The 21,450-nt window shown below is 41.7% G+C and overlaps 2 protein-coding genes across 2 annotated transcripts; both read left to right on the top strand.

The window, feature by feature from the left end:
• Positions 1-2,978: 2,978 nt before the first annotated feature.
• Positions 2,979-3,938, top strand: LOC115651224 (olfactory receptor 146-like). The gene has a single exon (XM_030562173.1). The coding sequence runs from the start codon at positions 2,979-2,981 to the stop codon at positions 3,936-3,938; it is 960 nt and encodes a 319-aa protein (XP_030418033.1).
• Positions 3,939-18,368: 14,430 nt separating this feature from the next.
• On the top strand, positions 18,369-20,198 carry LOC115651223 (olfactory receptor 5F1-like). The gene is made up of 2 exons (XM_030562172.1): positions 18,369-19,276; positions 20,105-20,198. The coding sequence occupies exons 1-2, from the start codon at positions 18,369-18,371 to the stop codon at positions 20,196-20,198; spliced, it is 1,002 nt and encodes a 333-aa protein (XP_030418032.1).
• Positions 20,199-21,450: the final 1,252 nt, after the last annotated feature.

Genomic DNA, 21,450 nt, shown 5'->3' with positions numbered 1-21,450 from the left:
AGGAAGTAGGATATGCATGCTGTGCCCCAGGTGAATTTTACTGTTTTGCTTTCTTTGTCCCTTTGTTTAATTCCTGCTCTTTTATCTGTAAATAAGACTGTTTCGGTCTTGCATGGCAGCTCACATTATCTGAGTGTTATTAGCGGAGCGCTGTGCTAATAAAATAGAGTGGTCTGACAAACTGTGAGTCCTGATTCTAACTTTGACACTTACTTATGCACACTTTTTATTTTATTTCATCTATTCTATCTATCTACTATGACTCCTAGTAGTAGTAGGCTGTACTTGTTTTTCTTAAACTTTAAGTTTCAAGGGAACTAGGCTAAGCTTGGTTTCCCTAAGCTTTTATTCTTAGTTTTGTTTATTAGGTTTTGATTTTAAGTTTAAGTTAGTCAAGTAAATTCTAAGTTATCTCTTAGCATTAGTTTCTTTTACGCACTGCATCCGTCACTCAAGAATTGAGAAACCTGAACTGCAAGGCTGATCCTGTGTCTCTTACCCTCAGGTTATCAAGGAAGAGTGTGAGTATGTTAACCAAAGCTTTGTTCCATATAATACAAACATTAACATATTTTTCTTTTGAATAACAGTAATGCAATTGTAACTTTTTTATAACTCTGGGTATTTTACCATTTACTTACTATTCTTGATTGTAATAAAAGGTCTTTAAGGCTATAACTGTCTGAGTGCGAGCTTCCTGTCATACCCCCAAAGGTCTTTTGTAAATTCTGTGGAGCTTGATTTGGGACAAGATCATTTTATGTTCTGACCAGAAAGATTGGTGAGCCTAAAACCCATACTATTACTATTAATAATGTATTATTATTATTAATGAAATTAAATTAAAATTGAAAAATTAAATTAATATTGTGAGTTTACACCCTAAATCAGGCTACAGTCTGCAACTTGTGCAGCTCTAGCTTCTTCTGATTTTCACTCTTATTTAATTTGCTTATTTTTCTGTCACTATTTCCCTTACCCAAAATAAGCTATCAGAAAATAACAAACATAAACACTTTGTCTGTTTTCCAGCCACCACACCCAAAACTCACTTAAAATCACTACCAGTGTCTCAAAGCAATCAGCTGTGTATAGATCCTGCCGACTACGCCACTGTGATGGGTTGGGTCACAGAAACCCCCTTGGGACTGCCACTGGATGTCCTGAGACTACCTCTGAGCCTGTTTCCCCTGCCAGCTTGTGACTTCAGTATTTTGCCTTGTTTGAGCCAGACACGTTTGCCTGCTGCAAACACAGATCCAAGTCTGAACCACGTCCTCCACAAGCTGCAGGCTTCACTGAAAACAGCTCAAGAAGTACTCCTGTCTCCAGCACTCAGATACCCAGCTCCCAATGGGGTCCAACCCCCAAATAAATCCGTTTTACCCTGTATAAAGCTTATACAGGGTAAACTCATAAATTGTTTCCCCTCTATAACACTGATAGAGAAATATGCACAGCCGTATGCCCCCCACCAGCTATTAATACATACACTGGGTTAATTTATATGTAAAAATGGGATTAATTAAATAAAAAAGTCCGATTAAAGTGGTTCCAAGTAATAACAGCCAGAACAAAGTAAATTAGCAAACAGAATAAAATAGAACATGCAAGTCTAAGCCTAATACAGTAAAAACTAAATGCAGGTAAATCTCACCCTCAGAGATGTTCCAATACGCAAAGGAAGGACATAGGATATCATGGTGATTGGCATCCTATTAATAGCTACATAATCTAGAGTACTCTTACATGTCTTATAGATTTTATGTTCCATTTCTTGGTCCCAGGACAATGAGGTGATTCTGAAACCAGGAATTACTCAGAAGATAACAGCTACAGCTGCAAACAATTAGTACATTTCACCTATATCTAACTTTCTGTTCCTTTGAAACCAAATTTGTTGCTAAGGCTGATTGAATGTTTTTCTTCGGAAGTCTTTTTTATGGGAAATTGGATTTTCAATCAACTATTTTTTCCATAAAATTATTTTTCCCCTGCAAATTATCTGCTTTCCATCAAAAAAACCAAACTCCCCTCCTCCCCAAACCATGGCTGTGGGACTCTGGTGAAGTTCCAGGTCAGTTCAGCAAGAGGAGAGACCATCATGCATCATGGGGGATGTAGTCTAGCCTGGGAGCCTGGTCCATGGAAGAGATTGGTGATGTGTGGTATCTGAGGCCCCAACCATGGTATTTCCGAGTCAAAATATTAAGTTCTTAGAAAAAGAATTCAGTCTCCATAACAAAAAAATCCAAAACCCTTTGTGCATCCGTTCTACCCAACATGCACTGAAAACAGCAGGATGAAATATACCCCTAACCTAATACTCTGTAACTCTGGTAGAAATTGCATCATTTCAGAACACAGTAAGGAAGAGTAGGTCAAATTAATCCCTAGGGCACCAATTACACTGAGGGTGGCTTTGGCTCAGTGAATGCCTTAATTAGGTGTTATGGCTCTTTAATCTCAGGTATTGCTTCAGGAATCATGTGCCACAGATTACACATCTCAGTATAAAACTTCCCAAATGCTCCAAACTGGCAGTTTCTGTCACTGGAGAAACGCCACCACATCTCTGTCTCTCTCTCTCTTTGCAGCAGGTACGTGCGATTGTCCTGAATGACAGTCACACCAACATGTGGACCCTTTCTTTAGCTAAGGAATAATCTCTTCAGACTGATTCCCTCACAGCACAGTCACAAGACACTGTTTTCTGTTTGGATTAGTGAACAGGAGTGTTTGTATGCGGGGCATGATTAACCTGCGTGTTATTGTATATGCACAGTGTGTGCAACTTATTGAACACCTGGAATGACCAGCTGTGAACATTTGGCTCTGTGAACTAAGCCCTTCTCTGATATGCATTAAGAAATTGATCTCTGTTTATTTTCACTCACTTCATTACAGAGAAGGAACAGGCTTTCCGCACCATCCACCTGCCCACATCTCTGTAGCTGCCTGATCTGTGTTCAGAGGTGATGGAAAAGGGAAATCACTCGGAGGCGACTGAGTTCATTCTCTCAGGACTGACAGATCGTCCGGAGCTGCAGGTTCCCCTCTTTGTGATGTTCCTACTGATTTATGGTATCACCCTGGTGAGGAATGGGGGGATGATCTTGTTAATCATGAGTGATCCACAGCTCCAGACCCCCATGTACTTTTTCCTCAGTATTTTGTCTTTCTATGACCTTTGCTTATCCTCGATAATTTCGCCTAAGTTGCTGCTGAATTTCTTAGCCGAGAGGAAAAGCATTTCTTACACTGCCTGTGCTGTGCAAATGTCTCTCTCTATCGCTTTTGCAGATGCTGAGAGCCTCTTGCTGGTGGTGATGGCGTATGATCGTTATGTGGCCATCTGTAACCCACTGCTCTATACAGTCACCATGTCCAGGCATCTTTGTAAACAGCTGGTGGCTGGGGTGTTTGCTGTGGGGATGGTGGATTCAGTGATATACACGAGTTTTATATTTCATCTGTCATTCTGCAGCTCCAACATCAACAATCATTTCTTCTGTGACATCCCTGCACTGTTGTCTCTCTCCTGCTCTGACACCCGCATCAAGGAGATTGTGATGTTTGTTTTCACCTGCCTCTTTACAGTGGACAGTTTTGTGACTGTGCTCCTCTCTTATGTCTATATCATCTCCACCATCCTGAAGATCCGCCCCACCGAGGGCCAGCGCAAAGCCTTCTCCACCTGCTCTGTCCACTTGACTGTGGTGGTCCTGTTTTATGGCACCCAATTCTTCACCTATTTACATCCCATCTCCAGCTATTCCATGGACACAGACAAAGTAGACTCACTGTTTTATACGCTAGTGATCCCCATGTTGAACCCCCTCATCTACAGCCTGAGGAACACTGAGGTGAAGGATGCCCTGAGGAGAGCAATGAATAAACTCCAATTTTTGAATCCATTTAACTCAGTACTGATTTAGTGATGGGGAGTGGAAACAGGTGAATTCAATTCCCAGCCCATTGCAATGTAATTTTACAGAGCCCTTTGGGCTATTGTTCATTTCTGTATTGTTATTATTATTAATCTGTTTGTATCCCAACATGGCCTGGAGCCCCCACCTAAAATCAGGGCTTTATTAGGTGATTACCCCAGCAAAATTCCAGGAGGCATCTGTTTCACATGTGTGAATACAGGTAATGTGCTTCAAAAGCACAGACCTATTTGTAGTGGGAAAGAAGAGCGGGGCATCTAATCTATCTCCCTCTTGGTAGTGGGTTTGGTTTTGTTATGCAGTTGCAAGTATGAAGTGTGTGATTTCAGTGGCTGAACCAAGGGCGTTTTGCACACTCTCCTGATCCTCTGCAGCCCTTTATGTCCCCTGTGGGGTTGTTGTAGAGATTGTTGCCTGGTTTGTATCCATGCGTGTGGAGGAGAAAGGTGATTTCCATCACAATGGCCTTTATTTTAAGTTAAGGGACCAACAAATAAAGTAAGAACAAGGGTAACATTTCCAAAACAGAGCATGGTGTGTGCGCATTCTCTGTGAGAATCTGCACTGAACTGAATACAAAACAATATGGAAAGCTTGAGTTTTCTCTACCATATAAATGAGCCAGAAAGAAAAAGTCATATCAGACACTAGATGTTTATACCACAGGAACAGGTTACCAGGTTATGCTTCACTTATGACTAAATCAAGAATTTTCTCTCCTCTTGTGGGTTCCAGGACCAGCTGCACCAAGAGGCAGTCATTTAAAGTGTCAAGAAACTTTATCTCTGCATCTCATCCTGATGAGACATGTACCCAGGCAATATGGGGATAATTAAAATCCCCTATTATTATTATTGAGGGTTTTTAATTATTTTATTTATTTAATAGCCTCTCTAATCTCCCTGAGTATTTCACAGTCACTGTCACCATTCTGCAGGAAAGTACAATGGAGTCTGAAGAATAGGGATTCTGGGAATTGTACAGCTCTGGTTACTGTGAGTGAGAAATGGATAGAGCTGGGCCAATAGCTGATTGTTGAGTTCATGAGTGGTTACAAAAAATTGAAAAACAAATTCAGTTCAACCTAAACTAAATCTGAAAATTCCCTAAATGTTTGACAAATATAAAACATTGACAAAAATGTCCTGTAGGATCGAAGGAAATATTTAGCATGACCACAAATGGAACATTTCCTTTCCTTCCTGGATACGTTTTGATGTAAAAGCAAAGACAATGTAGGGCCTCATGGACAAAATGGAAGGAATGGAAGAGGCGGTAATGGTGCTGCTTCTCTTGTAGATTTTAACTGAGTCATTAGGTCACTCCCGTGGGATGTGGGAGATCCAGGTCAATTCCCCCTCTGTCTGATGGGGAGAAGTTACGAATGGGCTCTGTTCTGTCCTGCATTGTTCTCAGGTCTGGTCTACTCTACAGCTGTAAATTGATCTCAGTTGCGCTACTTCAAGTTGACTAAGTTAGTCTGATTTACAGCGGTGCCACACCATACTATGTCACCAGAAGAGTTACATAACTGAAGGAGTGTATCATACGTCATCCGACTGCGTTAGTGTAGCCCAGCCCTGAGAAAGATCCATGATGGAACATAGTGTCTGAGGGAGCTGGAGTACAGACTTCAACAGGTGTGAACGCTCCCATTGATTTAGCATGTCTTCTCCAGACAAGCTCAATGAACATCGTTTCATCTATCGTAGTAATCCTGATTTAGTCATTAGCGTAGATATGGCCTCAGTCTCGCCAGTTGAAGCTGTTGCATTGTGGATAAAAGACAGGAAGAATCACAAGGCCAGAAAGAGAGAAAACTCTATAGACAAGTAGTTCAGGGCACCAACATGCTCAACTTTATGTTTCTGTTCCAGTGGTTATTTAATTAGTCATCTACCGTAGAACAACTTGGAAAGGAGAGATTGAGAGCAACCCTGACTGGAATAGCACATCACTCAGTGGCTGGGATGCTTTCTGTAAATACAGGAAACCCAAGTGCACATCTTTGCCCAGCACTGGGCAGAAGGGGGAATTGAACCTGAATCTCACACCTCACCAGTGAAAACCCTAACTATTGAGCTAAAAATTACAAAAAGAGGGAGCATCACCACCTCCTACTGGTGGCTGCTTTGCCATTGGTGCCTAAATCTAACTCTCACACAAACATTGTTTTGGGACAAGGCTACTAGGAGACTTTGTAACACATTTGTGAATAGTTTCAGGTCAGCATTGTTTTTTACAGTAAATTATTACTCCAGAAGAATTTCACCCATTTCTAGATACTTTTGTGTCCCAACCCTGGAAAATTACTTTAAAATATTTTAGGAGAGCTGACAAACATATGAAGTGGAATAGTCACTTCTGTTTCGTATCATATTCAAAAGACCTCATGGGAGAGACAGTGATCCAAACAAGCTGATTCTCTGGCCCCCTGTGTTCCATTTCCACAAGGAAAGACACGGCAACAAAATTAATTGCATGTGCTGTGCACATTTGTTCTGCTGGGAGCAAAGATGTTCCCGGGATCAAGTCTCAAAGTCATCCCAGGACGCAGCTCCAGAGGTATTGAGGGAAACGTAGGTGTGGTGAGCAAACAGGGAAAGATTCGACTCTGACTTTACGCTTCTGATTTTATGTTTCTGAGCAAGTACTGCTTCCGTCTTCAACTCATTGTAAGTGAAGGGAGGAAAAACAAAGAGGTACCACCAAGTCATGGGCAAACAAGTCAGTTTTAGAGCACTTCAGCCTTTAATTGAAATGACAGTGAGCTGTTCATGGGAGGGGAAGGAAGGAATTATCCCGAGAGGAGAAATTTCAACTTTTCTGAACATATTTACCTATCAAAAGAAGGAAAGAGCTTTACAAGGGAGAGTGAAGAGTGATTGGAAAAGGAGAGAGAAATAGCTTTATCAGGAAAGGGAAAACTCCCTCATCGATTCAGGGAATATCTATTCCAGGGATCGGCAACCTTTCAGAAGTGGTGTGCCAAGTCTTCATTTATTCACTCTAATTTAAAGTTTCGCATGTCAGTAATACATTTTAACGTTTTTAGAAGATCTCTTTCTATGTCTATAATATACAACTAAACTATTGTATGTAAAGTAAATAAAGTTTTTAAAATATTTAAGAAATTTCATTTAAAATTAAATTAAAATGTAGAGCCCCCCAGACCAGTGGCCAGGACCCGGGCCATGTGAGTTTCACTGAAAATCAGCTCGCATGCCGCCTTTGGCATATGTGTCATAGGTTGCCTACCCGTGGTCTATACTAAAGCCATTACATTGACTCAGCTATGGTGTGTAGCAGTGCCATAGTATAGATGCTTTCCACATTGATGGAAGAGTTTTTCCTTCGATGCAGTAAATCCACATCTCCAGGAGGTGGTAGCACAGGGTGTGAAAAATTCCCCTCGCCCCCTATATGACGGAGATCTGTTGATCTATTTTTTAAACATAAACCAGGCCTCAGAGAAGCTGCCGATGGAAAAGACCAGTTGGGAAATCTAGTCCTATCTCCCTGCCAGAGCAGCAGAATCCCCTTCAGTCCTTTTTTTGTTCAGGCAAGTTGGAAATATTCCAGCTGTCCCGGCTTCCCAGTAGAGATTATTCTGTATTATTCTGCATTCTGACCGAGCTCAGTGTCAGGCTGTGTGTGTGTATAGTGGGAACTCTGTGTGTGTATGTGTGTGTGTGTGTGTGTGTTTGGTGTGCAGTGGTCACTGCATGTGTGTGCATTTAGTGTGCATTGGGCACTCTGTGTGTGCATGTGGGGGGGGTACAGTGGAGCTGAATATCATGTGTAGGCAGGTGTGTGTCCCTTGCCCCGCCCAGTGCTCAGGCTGGCATCCCCCCTCCTCCCAGTGCAGGGAGGGTTCCTTGTCAGATCATAGATTCATAGGACTGGAAGGGACCTCAAGAAGTCATCTATTCCAATCCCTTGCACTAACAGCACAACTGAGTATTACCTAAACCATCCCGGATAGATGTTTGTTTAACCTGCTCTTAAAAATCTCCAGTAGTGGAGATTCCACAGCCTCCCTAGGCGAGTTATTCCAGTACTTCACTACCCTCATTGTTGAGATGTTTTTCCTAATATTCAGCCTAAACTGCCCTTGCTGCAATTGAAGTCCATCAGTTCTTGTCCTAGCATTCCCACCCCCACACACATTGTTTAGCAATTTTATTCCTAATTTTATTCCTAAACTCTGTGTGATGGGTTGGGTCACAAAAAACCCTTTAGAACTGACACCTGATATGCTGAGACGTGAAGTTGAACATCTCATCCTCTAGGTGAATGTCCCTAGCCACCCGTTTATAAAATCATTCTCACTTTCTGGACCTGTGAGACTTCCTCAGGTTTTGTCCACTGATCTCAATTAGGCCCTGCAGACCTTGTTGGAATACAAACAAATTAATAATAATAACAATATAATAATGAACAATACTCATAAGAACATGAGAACATAAGAATGGCTGTACTGGGTCAGACCAAAGGTCCATCTAGCCCAGTATCCTGTCTACTGACAGTGGCCAATGCCAGGTGCCCTGGAGTGAGTGAACCTAACAGGTAATGATCAGGTGATCTTTCTCCTGCCATCCATCTCCACCCTCTGACAAACAGGGCTAAGGACACCATTCCTTACCCACCCTGGCTAATAGCCATTAATGGATTTAATCTTCATGAATTTATCCAGTTCTCCATGTTATAATCCTAGCCTTCACATCGTCTTCAGGCAAGGAGTTCAGCAGGCTGACTGTGTGCTGTGTGAAGAAAAACTTCCTTTTATTTGTTTTAAAGGTGCTGTCCATTAATTTCATTTGGTGGCCCCTAGTTTTTATATTATGAGAACAAGCAAATAACTTTTCCTTATTCACTTTCTTCAAACCACTCATAATTTTATATATCTCTATCACATCCTTCCTTAGTCTCCTCTTTTCCAAGCTGAAAAGTCCTAGCCTTTTTAATCTCTTCTCATATGGGACCCATTCCAAACCCCCAGTATGAACCTTTTCTAATGCCAGTACATCCTTTTTGAGTGTCACTAGAGGAGGTTTTTGAACTAATTGATACATTTAACAAGTCACTGGGACCAAATGTCCTTCACCCAAGTTGAGGAGACCACATCTGTACACAGTATTCAAGACGTGGGCATACCATGGATTTATATAAGGGAAATAACATATTCTCTGTCTTAGTGTCTATCCTTTTTTAATGATTCCTAACATCTTGTTTGCTTTTTTGACTGCCGCTGCACACTGCGTGGATGTCTTCAGAGAACTATCCCTGATGACTCCAAGATCTTTCTCCTGATTAGTTGTAGCTAAATTAGCCCCCATCATATTGTGCATATTGTATGTATAGTTGGTTTTTTTTTCCAGTGTGAATTCCTTTACATTTATCCACATTAAATTTCATTTGCCATTTTGTTGCCCAATCACTTAGTTCTGCGAGATCTTTTTGAAGTTCTTCACAGTCTGCTCTGGTCTTAACTATCTTGAACAGGTTAGTATCATATGCAAACTTTGCCACCTCACTGTTTACCCCTTTCTCCAGATCATTTATGAGTAAGTTGAATAGGATTGGTCCTAGGACTGAGTAGATTTTGATCTCTCCTTTTCTATCAGTCTTCTCCCTCCTTGTAAAGCTCTTTCCTTCTTTTGATAGGTAAATATGTTCAGAAATTTTTACTCTCAGCATAATTTCTTCCTTCCTTTCCCATTAATGTCATTTCAATTACAGGCTGAAGTGCTCTGAAACTGACTTGTTTGCTCATGTCTCAGTTGTACCTCTTTGTTTTTCCTCCGTTCACTTACACTGAGTTACAATTCATATTGATAAGCAATTGAAAACTAAATATATCATCATAATTATTCATAGTTACTAGAGAAGTGACTCATGAATTAATTCACCATTTGAACTCGATTCTTCTGTCCTTTTTATCTTGTTTTAGAATGAACACTTATGTTAGCTTTTCTGATTGTGCCTAATAATGTTTTTGTGTTGCAAGTAAATCTACAAATAACTATATGTTTACTATATTGGTTTAATTTCTCAAATAAATATACAAAATTAGAGGTCCTATGCAATTGTTATGCATGTGGAGAAAGAAAAAACTGGCATCAACAAAATGTCTAAATAAATTCTTACAATTGTTGTGGCAACAGATTAATATATTAATATTGGTATTTATTAGTATCTTACAGTTCTGTAATGTTAGATGGTTCTCCTTGGGAAAGGTTCCGGCTATTATTGTACATCAAAATATTTCTGTTAGAGGGTCTGATCTTAATCCCATTTAAGTCAGTAGCAAAGCTCCCATAGAATTTAAATAGGGAGGGATTGGGTGCCTATCTTGGATGGTGCTAAACTTTTTGTAATGTCCTATTATCTGTTTTTTGTATGATTCTTATATAATGAAATATTTTTGTGGCTGTTCCAGCCAGAATGTAGGTAATGGCCTCTGCTATGAGTCATCGAAGCATGCAAGGGCATGGGACAGCTCATGTGACAATGGACTCTATCTTGTTCCTGTACTTTTCCACGAACTGTGCTCGGAGCTTTGTTTGGAACAATGAATTTCCCTCCACATGGCAGAAGCTATGAAAGGAGGAAGTGACATCATCACTTGGCTTCACTCCTCCCACCCCCAATTGAACACCTGAAAAGATGGCTAGAGGACAAATACTTTGACTGGGGAAGTGGACCCAGGCAGGAAAGAAGGAATTCCAGCCTGTGTGTGGAAGATTGGTGAGCTGTTTGTATCATCAAGATGAGATACTGCTTGATTCAAATCTTGTCTAGGCTATAGAACTTAAATTGTGATTTTTCTTTATTTCTTAGGTAATCTGCTTTGATCAGAACACTTAATACTTATAATCAATTAAAACCTGTCTTTCTGTAGTTAATAAACCTGCTATTTGAAGTGTCTTATTTGAAGTGTAAAGGGAAATCTGCTAAGGAACGGTGGGGAGGGGGGTGCATTGTCCTCTCCACATTGAGGGATGGGTGGATGGAGTAATAACTTACACTGGTAAGGCTTCTGGCAAGGGCAGGACAGTACAGATCTAGGGCCCTAGCCTAGGGAGCAGGAGGGAACTGATTGAAGCCCATTGTTGGTTCATAGCAGCTGGCAAAAGCATTCATGTAACTCACCTGGGTGTGTCCCTCCTTGTGAATGTTTATGTCAGTGCAAGACCTCTTGCATTGTCACAGTATGAAATGGAGCTCAGGTTGGTAGAGAGCTCAGCGGTGCCCCAGTTCCAGGTTGCACCCCAGTAACACCCATCACAATCTTGCCTCAGGGATTAGGGTTCCCATTGCTCATTAAAAAGGTAGGATAAACTCTGATGCTGATAACAAGATGGAACTGCTTTGGAGGCAGGATGCAAATGTGTTCCTGCTTGACATAGGTCTGAAGCACTAGAGTTCTATCTATCTACCAATCATCTTTTGTTTTTTGTTTTTTTAACATCTTCTACTCTTTCTAATTTTGTACTAATTTTCCTTGTTTGAGTAAAACAATTAAATTTTGTTGTTGTTATTTTTATTCAGTTGAAAGGCCAGGAGTTGTATGCTGATGCAGACCAACTAGGAATTTAGCTTTCACACGGCTGAGTGGGGAAAAAGAGTAATATTTAAAGAATGCTAATATATTTTCCCTCAAATCTTCTCTTTTTGAAAATGAGTGAATGATGTTTTGTTTTAAACCTGTACAGAATGTTTTGAGCAAACGTTCTTAAGTGTTCCAGGCAAAAAAGGCTCACCTCTGAAGCTTCTTTCTTCAAAATCCCATAAGAACAGAAGAAACATAAGAACGACCATATTGGGTAAGACCAATGGTCCATTTAGCCCAGTATCCGGTCTTCTGATGGTGGCCAGTGCCAGGTGCTTCAGTGGGAATGAACAGAACATAGAATCATAGAATATCAGGGTTGGAAGGGACCTCAGGAGGCATCTAGTCCAACCCCCTGCTCAAAGCAGGACCTAATCCCCAACTAAATCATCCCAGCAAGGGCTTTGTCAAGCTTGACCTTAAAAACCTCAAAAGAACGAGATTCCACCACCTTCCTAGGTAACCCATTCCAGGATAATCATCAAGTGATCCATCCCGTCACCCATCCCGCTCTCAATGTGACTGATTTTCCATTGTCTTGCAGTTTGTATAGTTTTGTACACCTTGAATCATAAGGCCCTGATTCAAAGCCCACTGAAGTCAGTGGAAAGATTCCTATTTAACTCAGAGTGTGAATCAACACCTCATATTGCACTGTTGTTAGTGACATCACAAGCCCAGCGGCCCAGAATCAGGCACGTCAGAACTAGAGCTGGTAAAAACAGAAATGTAAAACAATTTCATTCAAAATTTCAAAGTTTTGGTTTGTAGGTTTCAATACACAGTCATTTTAAATGTTTGGCAAGGTAATTTTCTTTTAGCTTTTTCAGTTGTCCTTCTTTCCTCTTTTCTTCAACTCTCTTTTGAAATTAAAAAGGAAAGACAAAGGGGCAGGGGGAAGGGGAAAAAAGAAGAAACTAGGAAGACACTTAAACCAAAAATATTGGCAAGCAACACTGAAAAATGATATCATGGGACATTTTGAAAGTGGACACATTTGTTGTAAAAATTATCAATTTAGGAATAGAAAATGGCTATTTTGGATTAAAAAAAGCTTTTCATCTTTAAAACTGTCTGCCACCTCTAATGGCAAACATTTCTCCACCAAAAATTAATCAGAGTGAAAGAAAAATTTCCTACTAAATTCTGCTCACATCAAAACATTCTTCCTGCAAACACCAGAGTGATGAGCTAACCTTTGTCAAGCCACATAGCAGGTCTTTGCCTCCCCCTCCCCTTTTGTGGTTTGTCCACATAATAAATTAACAAATCTACAGTTGAGGCCAAAAAAGAGGCGCTTAATATTTGAGCTCAAATGTAAATGCTCCTGCTTTTAGGACCTACCCCGACACAGCCAAAGGAAATGAGAGCTTTACCACTAACTTCAGTGGGTGTTGGATCTGGTCCCTAATGCAGTAGATCCCGAGTCAATCTCTGTATATGTCCCATGTCAGGCGACTGTAGTATTGCCAACCCCAAACATTCAAAAATCATGACACTCGTCCCCCAAACACATAAGATTAAGGAAAAAATACAAATAATTGGGTTATTTTTGTTGGCCTTCTCGTTTTCGAGCCATAGTGGGGCACACAGGTAATGTTTTCAAGTTTTTCTTTGTAATCATAAGTGCTCAACAATTAATTGTCTTTAAATGAAAGCTGAGATTCACCTGACTCCAGCCACTGGATCTTGAAGAAAAGCACCAAATATCATGAGGCAGGCTGAGATTCACCTGACTCCAGCCACTGGATCTTGAATAAAAGCACCAAATGTCATGAGGCAAGCAATAAAATCATGGCAGTTGGCAACACTGTGAGTTTTACATGTTTAGAAGGTGTCAGTCTAGTCTTTGTTGAGCCACTGGAATCCAGAAATGTTGGAAAAACAGATTTGGTTTTTATTTTGAATATTTTAATTTTTAAAGCCTAAGTAGCAAAAAGATATGCCAAGAGAATGTCACACCTCCTCCTTGTCAGCTCTGCTCCCTCCCATGAAACCTCCTCAGCTGTGCTGTTCTTACCCGATCTATCCCTATAATGGCTAGGAACAGTATGGCTATAAAACTCTTTGGCGTGTATCCTTTGCCCACTCATGCCAAGCACAGGCAATCTCTTAAAACCGACTGTGTAAAAATGTCACCTGCCTACACCACAGAACCGCTTCCTGTCTGCATTGCAGTCACGTCTTCTATCTTCAGTGACAGAAATCAGTTTTTACTGCTGATTATTTCTGTTGGCTCTGGAGAACTGACCTAGCTGAGAGAGAAGGAGCTGGACACTTTCCAATCTTACGCATCATCAGTTAAATTGATTCTTCAGGTCCAATTGATTATGTTTGGGCAAACCTACTGAAGGTGCTGTGACTGGATAGGTCTCTCTGAGGGCCCAGTTTGGCTTGTGATGATGATGCATGAGGTGGACAATGCCTCATTTGACTCTCAGAGAGCAGGTGGAATTTGCAGAGAGAGAAAAAACTCCCAGGTTAGCAGTGAGATATGATCTGAGCATACTTGGTACAGATATTAGTGAGAGACAATAAGCACTGAGAGCCATGATGCCATTTTTATCAAGTGACTTTTCAAAGAGCTCACTACCTGTTAAAGTGAACATGATGCAAGTGATAGGTGTCTGACTGACAGCAGGACCGGCGCTAGTGTTTTTAGCACCCTAGGCGCACGGCCATTTCGCCGCCCCGTGCTCTGGTCCACGGCTCCGGTGGAGCTGCCACAGCCGTGCCTGTGGAAGGTCCACCGGAGCCGTGGGAGCAGTGGACCGTCCACAGGAATGCCTGAGGCAGTTCCATTGGAGCCGTGGGACCAGGGGACCCTCCACAGGCACAACTGCGGTAGGTCCACAGGAGCCACCTGCCGCCCCCCACCGGCAAAATGCCACCCCCCAATAATCCTGGCACCCTAGGCGATTGCCTAGGCCACCTAAATGGAAGCGCCGGCCCTGACTGACAGCTCTAGAGACTGAAGACTGCTCTCAGTCATCCACATCAGACACACTGTGGGCAGCTGCAATAAAGACTTACACACAAGCCCGTTCCAACTAATGTTCCTCAGTGCTGACCTAGAAGCAACATCTCCAGGGGCTGATAGTCTTCAGTCTCTGTGGCCTAGTCACTCTTTGCTTTCTCTGCTGAAGTTGCCAATGAGATACCAATAAGCACAAAATGCAGTGGTGGAATTTGTGATGTGGGCAGAGCTGGTCAAACATTTTCCACCAAAATTATTCTTCATGAAATTGTAGGCTTTCAACTAAATGGATATTTTTTTGTCATCCAAAATTTGAATTCCTGAGAGCCTAAATATTTTTAATTCAATTTGAAAACTAAAATACTTCAATTCCGAAATACTGCCAAGTTGCCTTATGGAGCTGTAGCTCCAGTAACTCGTGCTCCAGTTCTCCTTGGTGAGCCCCGTTCCCCAGCCAGACTTCATCTCCCATGATGCAATGGGGCAATGTATCAGTAATGATACACCTCCTCCCGTCACCAAGAAGGGAGACCATAATGCATCATGGAACATGTAGGCCAACCAGTAAAGAAATATGGGAGCAAGAGGCTCTTGAACTACAACTCCCATGAGGCATCTCAACATCATTTCCAAGTCAAAACATTTCCGTATAAAGCCAAAATGTGATAAATTGTGATTTTTCAATGAAAATTTCAAATGTTCAGTGGAAAAGCAAATTCCCAACCAGCTCTAGATGTGGCCACCTGTCATGCTAGAAGATGCAGTGAAGCACCCAACTCATTGCACAAAGGTTATCAATCAAACTTAAGATAAACCACAATTTCTGATCACTATCAACTGGGCTTTCAACCTGATTACTTGAGTGCAAAAAGAGTGCAACTCATTCCCAAGAGTTACTCCGTCCTCCCCTCTTCAGCCTCTTGGATGTTTTATTTTCCTAGAATAATCGCTCAAACTCTATAGCTGGATTTGATTTTAGTGTTTTCCATTTAGTGTCCTGCCCTGCAGGATGTGCAGCTCTGAGCATCTCCATTTCCTTTTGAAATTTGAATATGTATTTAAGCTAGTCTGTTCCAAGGCTACACTGTTTAATTGCTTAGTGCATCCCATAATGGAGATTAGGAGGGTTGGGGTTTGAGGAAGTCTCCTTTGTGATTCCAGAGTTCCCAGTACAATGTAAATATTACTGCATGATCAGGATATGAATCATTCCGCAGCTCATAGGACTGGAAGGAACCTCGAGAGGCCCTCAAGTCCAGTCCCTTGCACTCATTGCAGGACCAAGCACCATCTAGACCATTCCTGACACGTGTTTGTCTAACCTGCTCTTAAAAAGAGCCAGTTACTCTTTCAAGTTGTGGGTTTTACCAGCTTCTGGAGCAGATCTGAATATACTTCACAGTAACAGCTACAATCACTGGCAACCCCTTTGCTTTGATCGAAAGCTAAGAAAGGGCTTTTCCTTCAGACGCCAGCATGAACTGAAGTTCTGTTCAGATGTTCTTTACCACATGGGAGCAGTGTTCATAGCCCAATTTGGATCCTGGTAAGTGAGACTCTATTAGTGAATTTTTTTTAAAAAAATTGTATTCGGCTATGTGGGAGTTGAAAATTATAAGAACTTTTATGTTCAAAGGAACAAAATATTTTTAATAATCCAAACTGTTCACTCCTAACTTGGATTCAGTTTCTATTTGTTTGGGAATGACGGGGTTAAATAACATAAGCAATATGCTTGGATTTTGACTCTTCTGATACGAAATGATTTGAAATAATTATTTGCATTACAGTAATGCCACAACTGAGATCAGGTCTCCAGAAAACCAGGCAATGTACAAACACATAATAAGAGACAATCTATGCCCCAACAAGTTTGAGATCAAAAAGGACAGGACAGACACAGGATGAGAGACAAGAAGTATTATTATGCTAATTTTACAGGTGGGGAACTTAGGCACAGAGAGATAAAGCATGAATTTTTCAAAAGGGTCTAAATCACTTAGGAGCTTGAGTCCCATTTTCAAAGGTCCCATTTGAAAATGGGAATTAGGGTCCTAAATTACTTAGACATTTTTGAATATTTTCCTCTGAGTCATGTTCATGAAGGATCAGAGATGGTATCGCTGGTAGAGGAGGAATTGAATCCATATCGTCGGAGACCCAGTCCAGTGTCTTTAGTACAAAATTTATCCTTCCTCTTTCATTAGACTGATGTCAATTTTTGTGTATCAATAGAGTAATAATGTAACTAATAGCCAGTGTACAGGGTTGGCATTTAACATAATGATTCTTCTGGGGTGTTTCACTGAGGGAAAGAGCTAAATTTATACATCTGTAACTAAACACATTACCTATACTGCTCTTGTATTGGCAGCCCTGGGTCCCTCAAGTTCTGTGTTTATTCACAGAACAGCATCACCAGTAACAGAGCAAGTTTCCTTGCCACACTGTACCTAAAAGGCTGACTTGCTAGGGCAGGGGTAGGCAACCTATGGCACATGTGTTGAAGTCGGCACGCAAGCTGGTTTTCAGTGGCACTCACACTACCTGGATCCTGGCCACCAGTCCAGAGGGCTCTGCATTTTAATTTAATTTTAAATGAAGCTTCTTAAACATTTTTAAAACCTTATTTATTTTACATACAATTGTAGTTTAGTTATATATTATTGACTTATAGAAAGAGATTTTCTAAAAATGTTAAAATGTATTACTGCACACGAAACCTTAAATTAGAGTGAATAAATGAAGACTTGGCACACCACTTCTGAAAAGTTGCCGACCCACATGCTGAGTAAGAGCTCAGTCTCTGAGCTTCCACTCCTTCGCTTCTGCAATGCCTTCCAGTTCTGGTGGGTGATCTTTGTCATACAAAACATTTTCAAAACTCTGAAATAGACCCAAGAACTTTTTCAACTTACTGAACACCTACAGTACCACTCACTCAATCCACTCGTCCTCAAACTCTTTCACACATCTGTCTGTCTGCTCTACAGAGATACTACCTGGTAATATCTTTTACTGGACCAACAGTCAGATCTTTGTGTAGCCTTGTGTTGCTCAAAGGCTTCTCTCTTTCACCAACAGAAGCTGGTCCAATAAAAGATGCTACCTCACCCACCTTGTCTCTGTAATATCCAGACATCAACACACCCTTTAAACACACTGTCTGTCTTCCGGTGCATTCTCCCAGCCACCTTCTCACTAATCCAGTCTCACAATTCTGCTTACTCCATTTGACTGCCCACTGACTCATCCATCTACCTTCTCAACTCCCTACACAACCAATGACTCCCCACTTCTTCTTACACCAACAATATGCTCACCCATCTATCAGTCCACCAGTTTGCTAACACATCCGATTGTCCATCACAATGGACACTCCCATCCAGCTACAAACCAATTCACCTGCCAACCACCTATTCTTTTACATCCCTTTATTCATGCAGCCACACACTTATTCACCTACCATCTAGTACATCCACCCAGTCACCCATTTACACAGTATGCCAAATACAAGGCAATGCATTATGAAAAGCATTCAAATGATCGGATGAATAAGACTGAATTAAGCACTCAGTTGTTTTGTTTTCTGCCTGTCACTACAGAAACCATTTTAAGCAAACCTCAGAGAAGAGTTTGGTACCTTCTTTATACATTAGAGGGTTGAATGTTTGTGAATATATATCCCTGGGACTCAAATCTCAAAGCAGTAGGCATGCAAAAATATGTATGCATTTGCATGTTTTGTACTCAGAATGATGACTGGACATGAAATAGTTCATCTTCTCTTAATTCATCTTTTCGGCAGGTATCAGAAGTGAGAGTCATGGAAGAGAAAAATTGTACAGTAGCAACCCAGTTCATTCTCATGGGATTCACAGATGATCCAAAGCTGCAGGTCAACTTCTTTGTGTTGTTCCTGGTGATCTATGTTATCACCCTGGCAGGGAATCTTGGGATGATCATTTTGATCAGAATCAGTTCCCGACTACGCAACCCCATGTACTTCTTCCTGTGCAGCTTGTCTGTTGTTGATATCTGCTATTCATCTGTTGTCACCCCAAAGATGCTGGCAAACTTCTTCGCAGAGAACAAAGCCATTTCCTACACTGGGTGTTTTTCTCAAATGTATTTTTTTGTTGCCTGGGTATGTACAGAATGCTTCCTTCTAGCTGCAATGGCGTATGACCGCTACGTGGCCATCTGTAAACCCCTGCTCTATTCATCAGTTATGTCCCATAAAGTCTGTGTCCCACTGGTGGCTGGCTCCTATATCACTGGCTTCACAAATGCCATGATTACTGTGTGTGTTATTACCAGGTTATCATACTGTGGTTCCAATATCATCAGCCATTTTTTCTGTGACACCCCTCCACTGCTAGCCCTATCATCCTCTGATAGCTCCATCGCTGAAAATACCATTTCTCTTTTAGCTGGTTTCACCTGTATCAGCTCTCTCCTGATAATCGTCTTCTCTTACTTGTACATCTTGGCTGTCATCCTGAAAATCCACTCTGTCGAGGGCAGGCACAAAGCCTTCAACACCTGTGCCTCCCACCTGACGGCTGTCACCATGTTTTATGGGACTCTGATCTTTACATACTTACGCCCCAAATCCAGCTACTCAGTGGGTCATGACCAGGTGGCCTCTGTGTTCTATACGGTGGTGATCCCCATGCTGAACCCCCTGATCTACAGCCTGAGGAACAAGGAGGTGAAGGACGCTCTGAGGAGATCACTGGGGAGGGGAAGTGGTTTCAAGATGAATGTGTTTCCATGTCACTTTAATAACCAATAACAAACCTTTTCATCTCCTCTCTTTATTGTTTCGGGGAATGTGGTTGAGGTGGCTGCTCTGTCAGGTGCTTTTTCCATTGGTGTTGTAAATAATAACCACATCTCATAAAAATGCTCACTTAAAGCTGGCCATGAAACCACTGACCTTAAAATAGTTTTAGAGACCCATATCTGCTCACGTGAACAGTCTGTAAGGCTCTCCAATTCTACAGTGATGTGCACTGTATAAGAATGTAGATTGGTACACAGAGAGGCAGACAGATAGTTTCAGAAGTACACATCACAGAATGATCATTTTGTAAGCGTGAGAGAAGAAACATTTGTACTTTACATTCTGGTATCAGCCAAGCCATATGGCAGGATGGCATAGAGTAGATTAATTTAATGTGGCTTTTTAAAAAAGGAACCCAATGTACAGCTACATATACCATTAGTGTAATAACCACACAATAAACACTGAGATCAGCAGTCCCTGGCCTCTCTTTCGGCAAACATGTTTTGCTATTATAGTGTTGCATTGTTATTGCTACCATAAACCTAGGATCTAACTACTATGAGTGCCTCCTTTGAACCTCAGGTGAGATCCACTTGTTGATGGCAAGGTCATGGATGGAAGTTCAAATCAGAGAACTCTGCCTCTATTCAGAGGTCCATATCGAATACATGACTCAAATACAAAGAGGCTAGTTCTAGTGAGACCATGAAAATTAATTATATCCGCCACTTACACCCTCATCCATTACAAGTGTCTGTATTATATTAGACAATGCTAGAATGGAAACATCTTAGCCCAGGTCTACGCTACCATTTTTGTCAGTATAACATGTCGCTCAGAGGTGTGAGAAAAATACCTCCCTGAGTGACATAAGTTACACCATCAGAAGCATCAGTGTGTACAGCATTAGTAGGAGCATTGCCAGCAGATTGAGAGAAGTGATTATTCCCCTCTATTCGGCATTGGTGAGGCCACACCGGGAGTAGTGCATCCAGTTTTGGTCCCCCCCACTTCAGAAGGAATGTGGACAAATTGGAGAGAGTCCAGCGGAGGGCAACAAAAATGATTAGGGGACTGGGGCACATGCCTTATGAGGAGAGGCTGAGGGAACTGTGGTTATTTAGCGTGATGAAGAGAAGAGTGAGGGAGGATTTGATAGCAGCCTTCAACTACCTGAAGAGGGATTCCAAAAAGGATGGAGCTCGTCTGTTTAAAATGGTGGCAGATGACAGAATAAGGAGCAATGGTCTCAAGTTGCAGTGGGGGAGGTCTAGCTAGGATATTAGGAAATGCTATTTCACTGGTAGGGTGTAAAGCACGGGACTGGGTTCCCTAGGGAGAGGGTGGAATCTCCTTTTTTAGAGGTTTTTAAGGCCTGGCTTGACAAAGCCCTGGCTGGGATGATTTAGTTGGGTTGGCCCTACTTTGAGCAGGGGGTTGGACTAGATGACCTCCTGAGGTGTCTTCCTACCCTGATATTCAATGATTCTATGTTGGTGGCAGAAGCTCTCGCACCAATATAGCAACCACCACTCATGGAGGTGCTTTTATTAGGCCAACAGGAGAGCTCTCTTGCATCAGCACAGAGCGGCTACATGAACAATCATACAGCGGTGCAGCTGCATTAGTACCTCTGTGCTGTTGTTAACGCTCTAGTGTAGACATAATCTTAGCCATTGATAGCAAAGGGATGCTGGTACAATAACTGACCAGAACTCTACAGAGACAAGATGGAGGAGGCAATGTATTTTCTTGGACCAACTTCTGCAGGTGACAGAGACAAGGTTTTGAGCCTACACAGAACTCTTCTTCAGGTCTGGGAAACTAACTCAGAATTGCACAGGTCAATACATGGGGGAATCGATTGTTTAGTATAAGTAGTAAACACATGTTTCAAGGGACCATTCAAGGCGCAAGTGGCCTGTCAACACCCCTTCAGTCACAGGGAGGAAAGGGAGTGGGAAGACCCACCTCAGCTCCTCAAGTTCTTGTGCTCCGATATCTCCCTCAATGAACTCGTGCTCTATATCTATGGCAGTTCAGTGGAAATCATCTCCGTCCTCGTTATCCTCATCTCCTACATTTTCATGGTCATCTTTGTCCCGAGGTCCTCGCT

The sequence above is a fragment of the Gopherus evgoodei genome, chromosome 4, assembly GCF_007399415.2.
Source record: "Gopherus evgoodei ecotype Sinaloan lineage chromosome 4, rGopEvg1_v1.p, whole genome shotgun sequence".
Classification (NCBI taxonomy): domain Eukaryota; kingdom Metazoa; phylum Chordata; order Testudines; family Testudinidae; genus Gopherus; species Gopherus evgoodei.
The sequence above is the reverse complement of the archived record's forward strand: the minus strand, read 5'-3'. Positions and strand labels throughout refer to the sequence as shown.

What these genes read in the sequence shown, in the direction of transcription:
- LOC115651224 (XM_030562173.1), top strand. Translation starts at nt 2,979, where the DNA reads ATGGAAAAGGGAAATCACTCGGAGGCGACTGAGTTCATTCTCTCAGGA.
- LOC115651223 (XM_030562172.1), top strand. Translation starts at nt 18,369, where the DNA reads ATGGAAGAGAAAAATTGTACAGTAGCAACCCAGTTCATTCTCATGGGA. An exon ending in GTGAAGGACGCTCTGAGGAG is followed by an intron (nt 19,277 to 20,104) that starts ATCACTGGGGAG and finishes ATTATATTAGAC; the next exon opens with AATGCTAGAATGGAAACATC.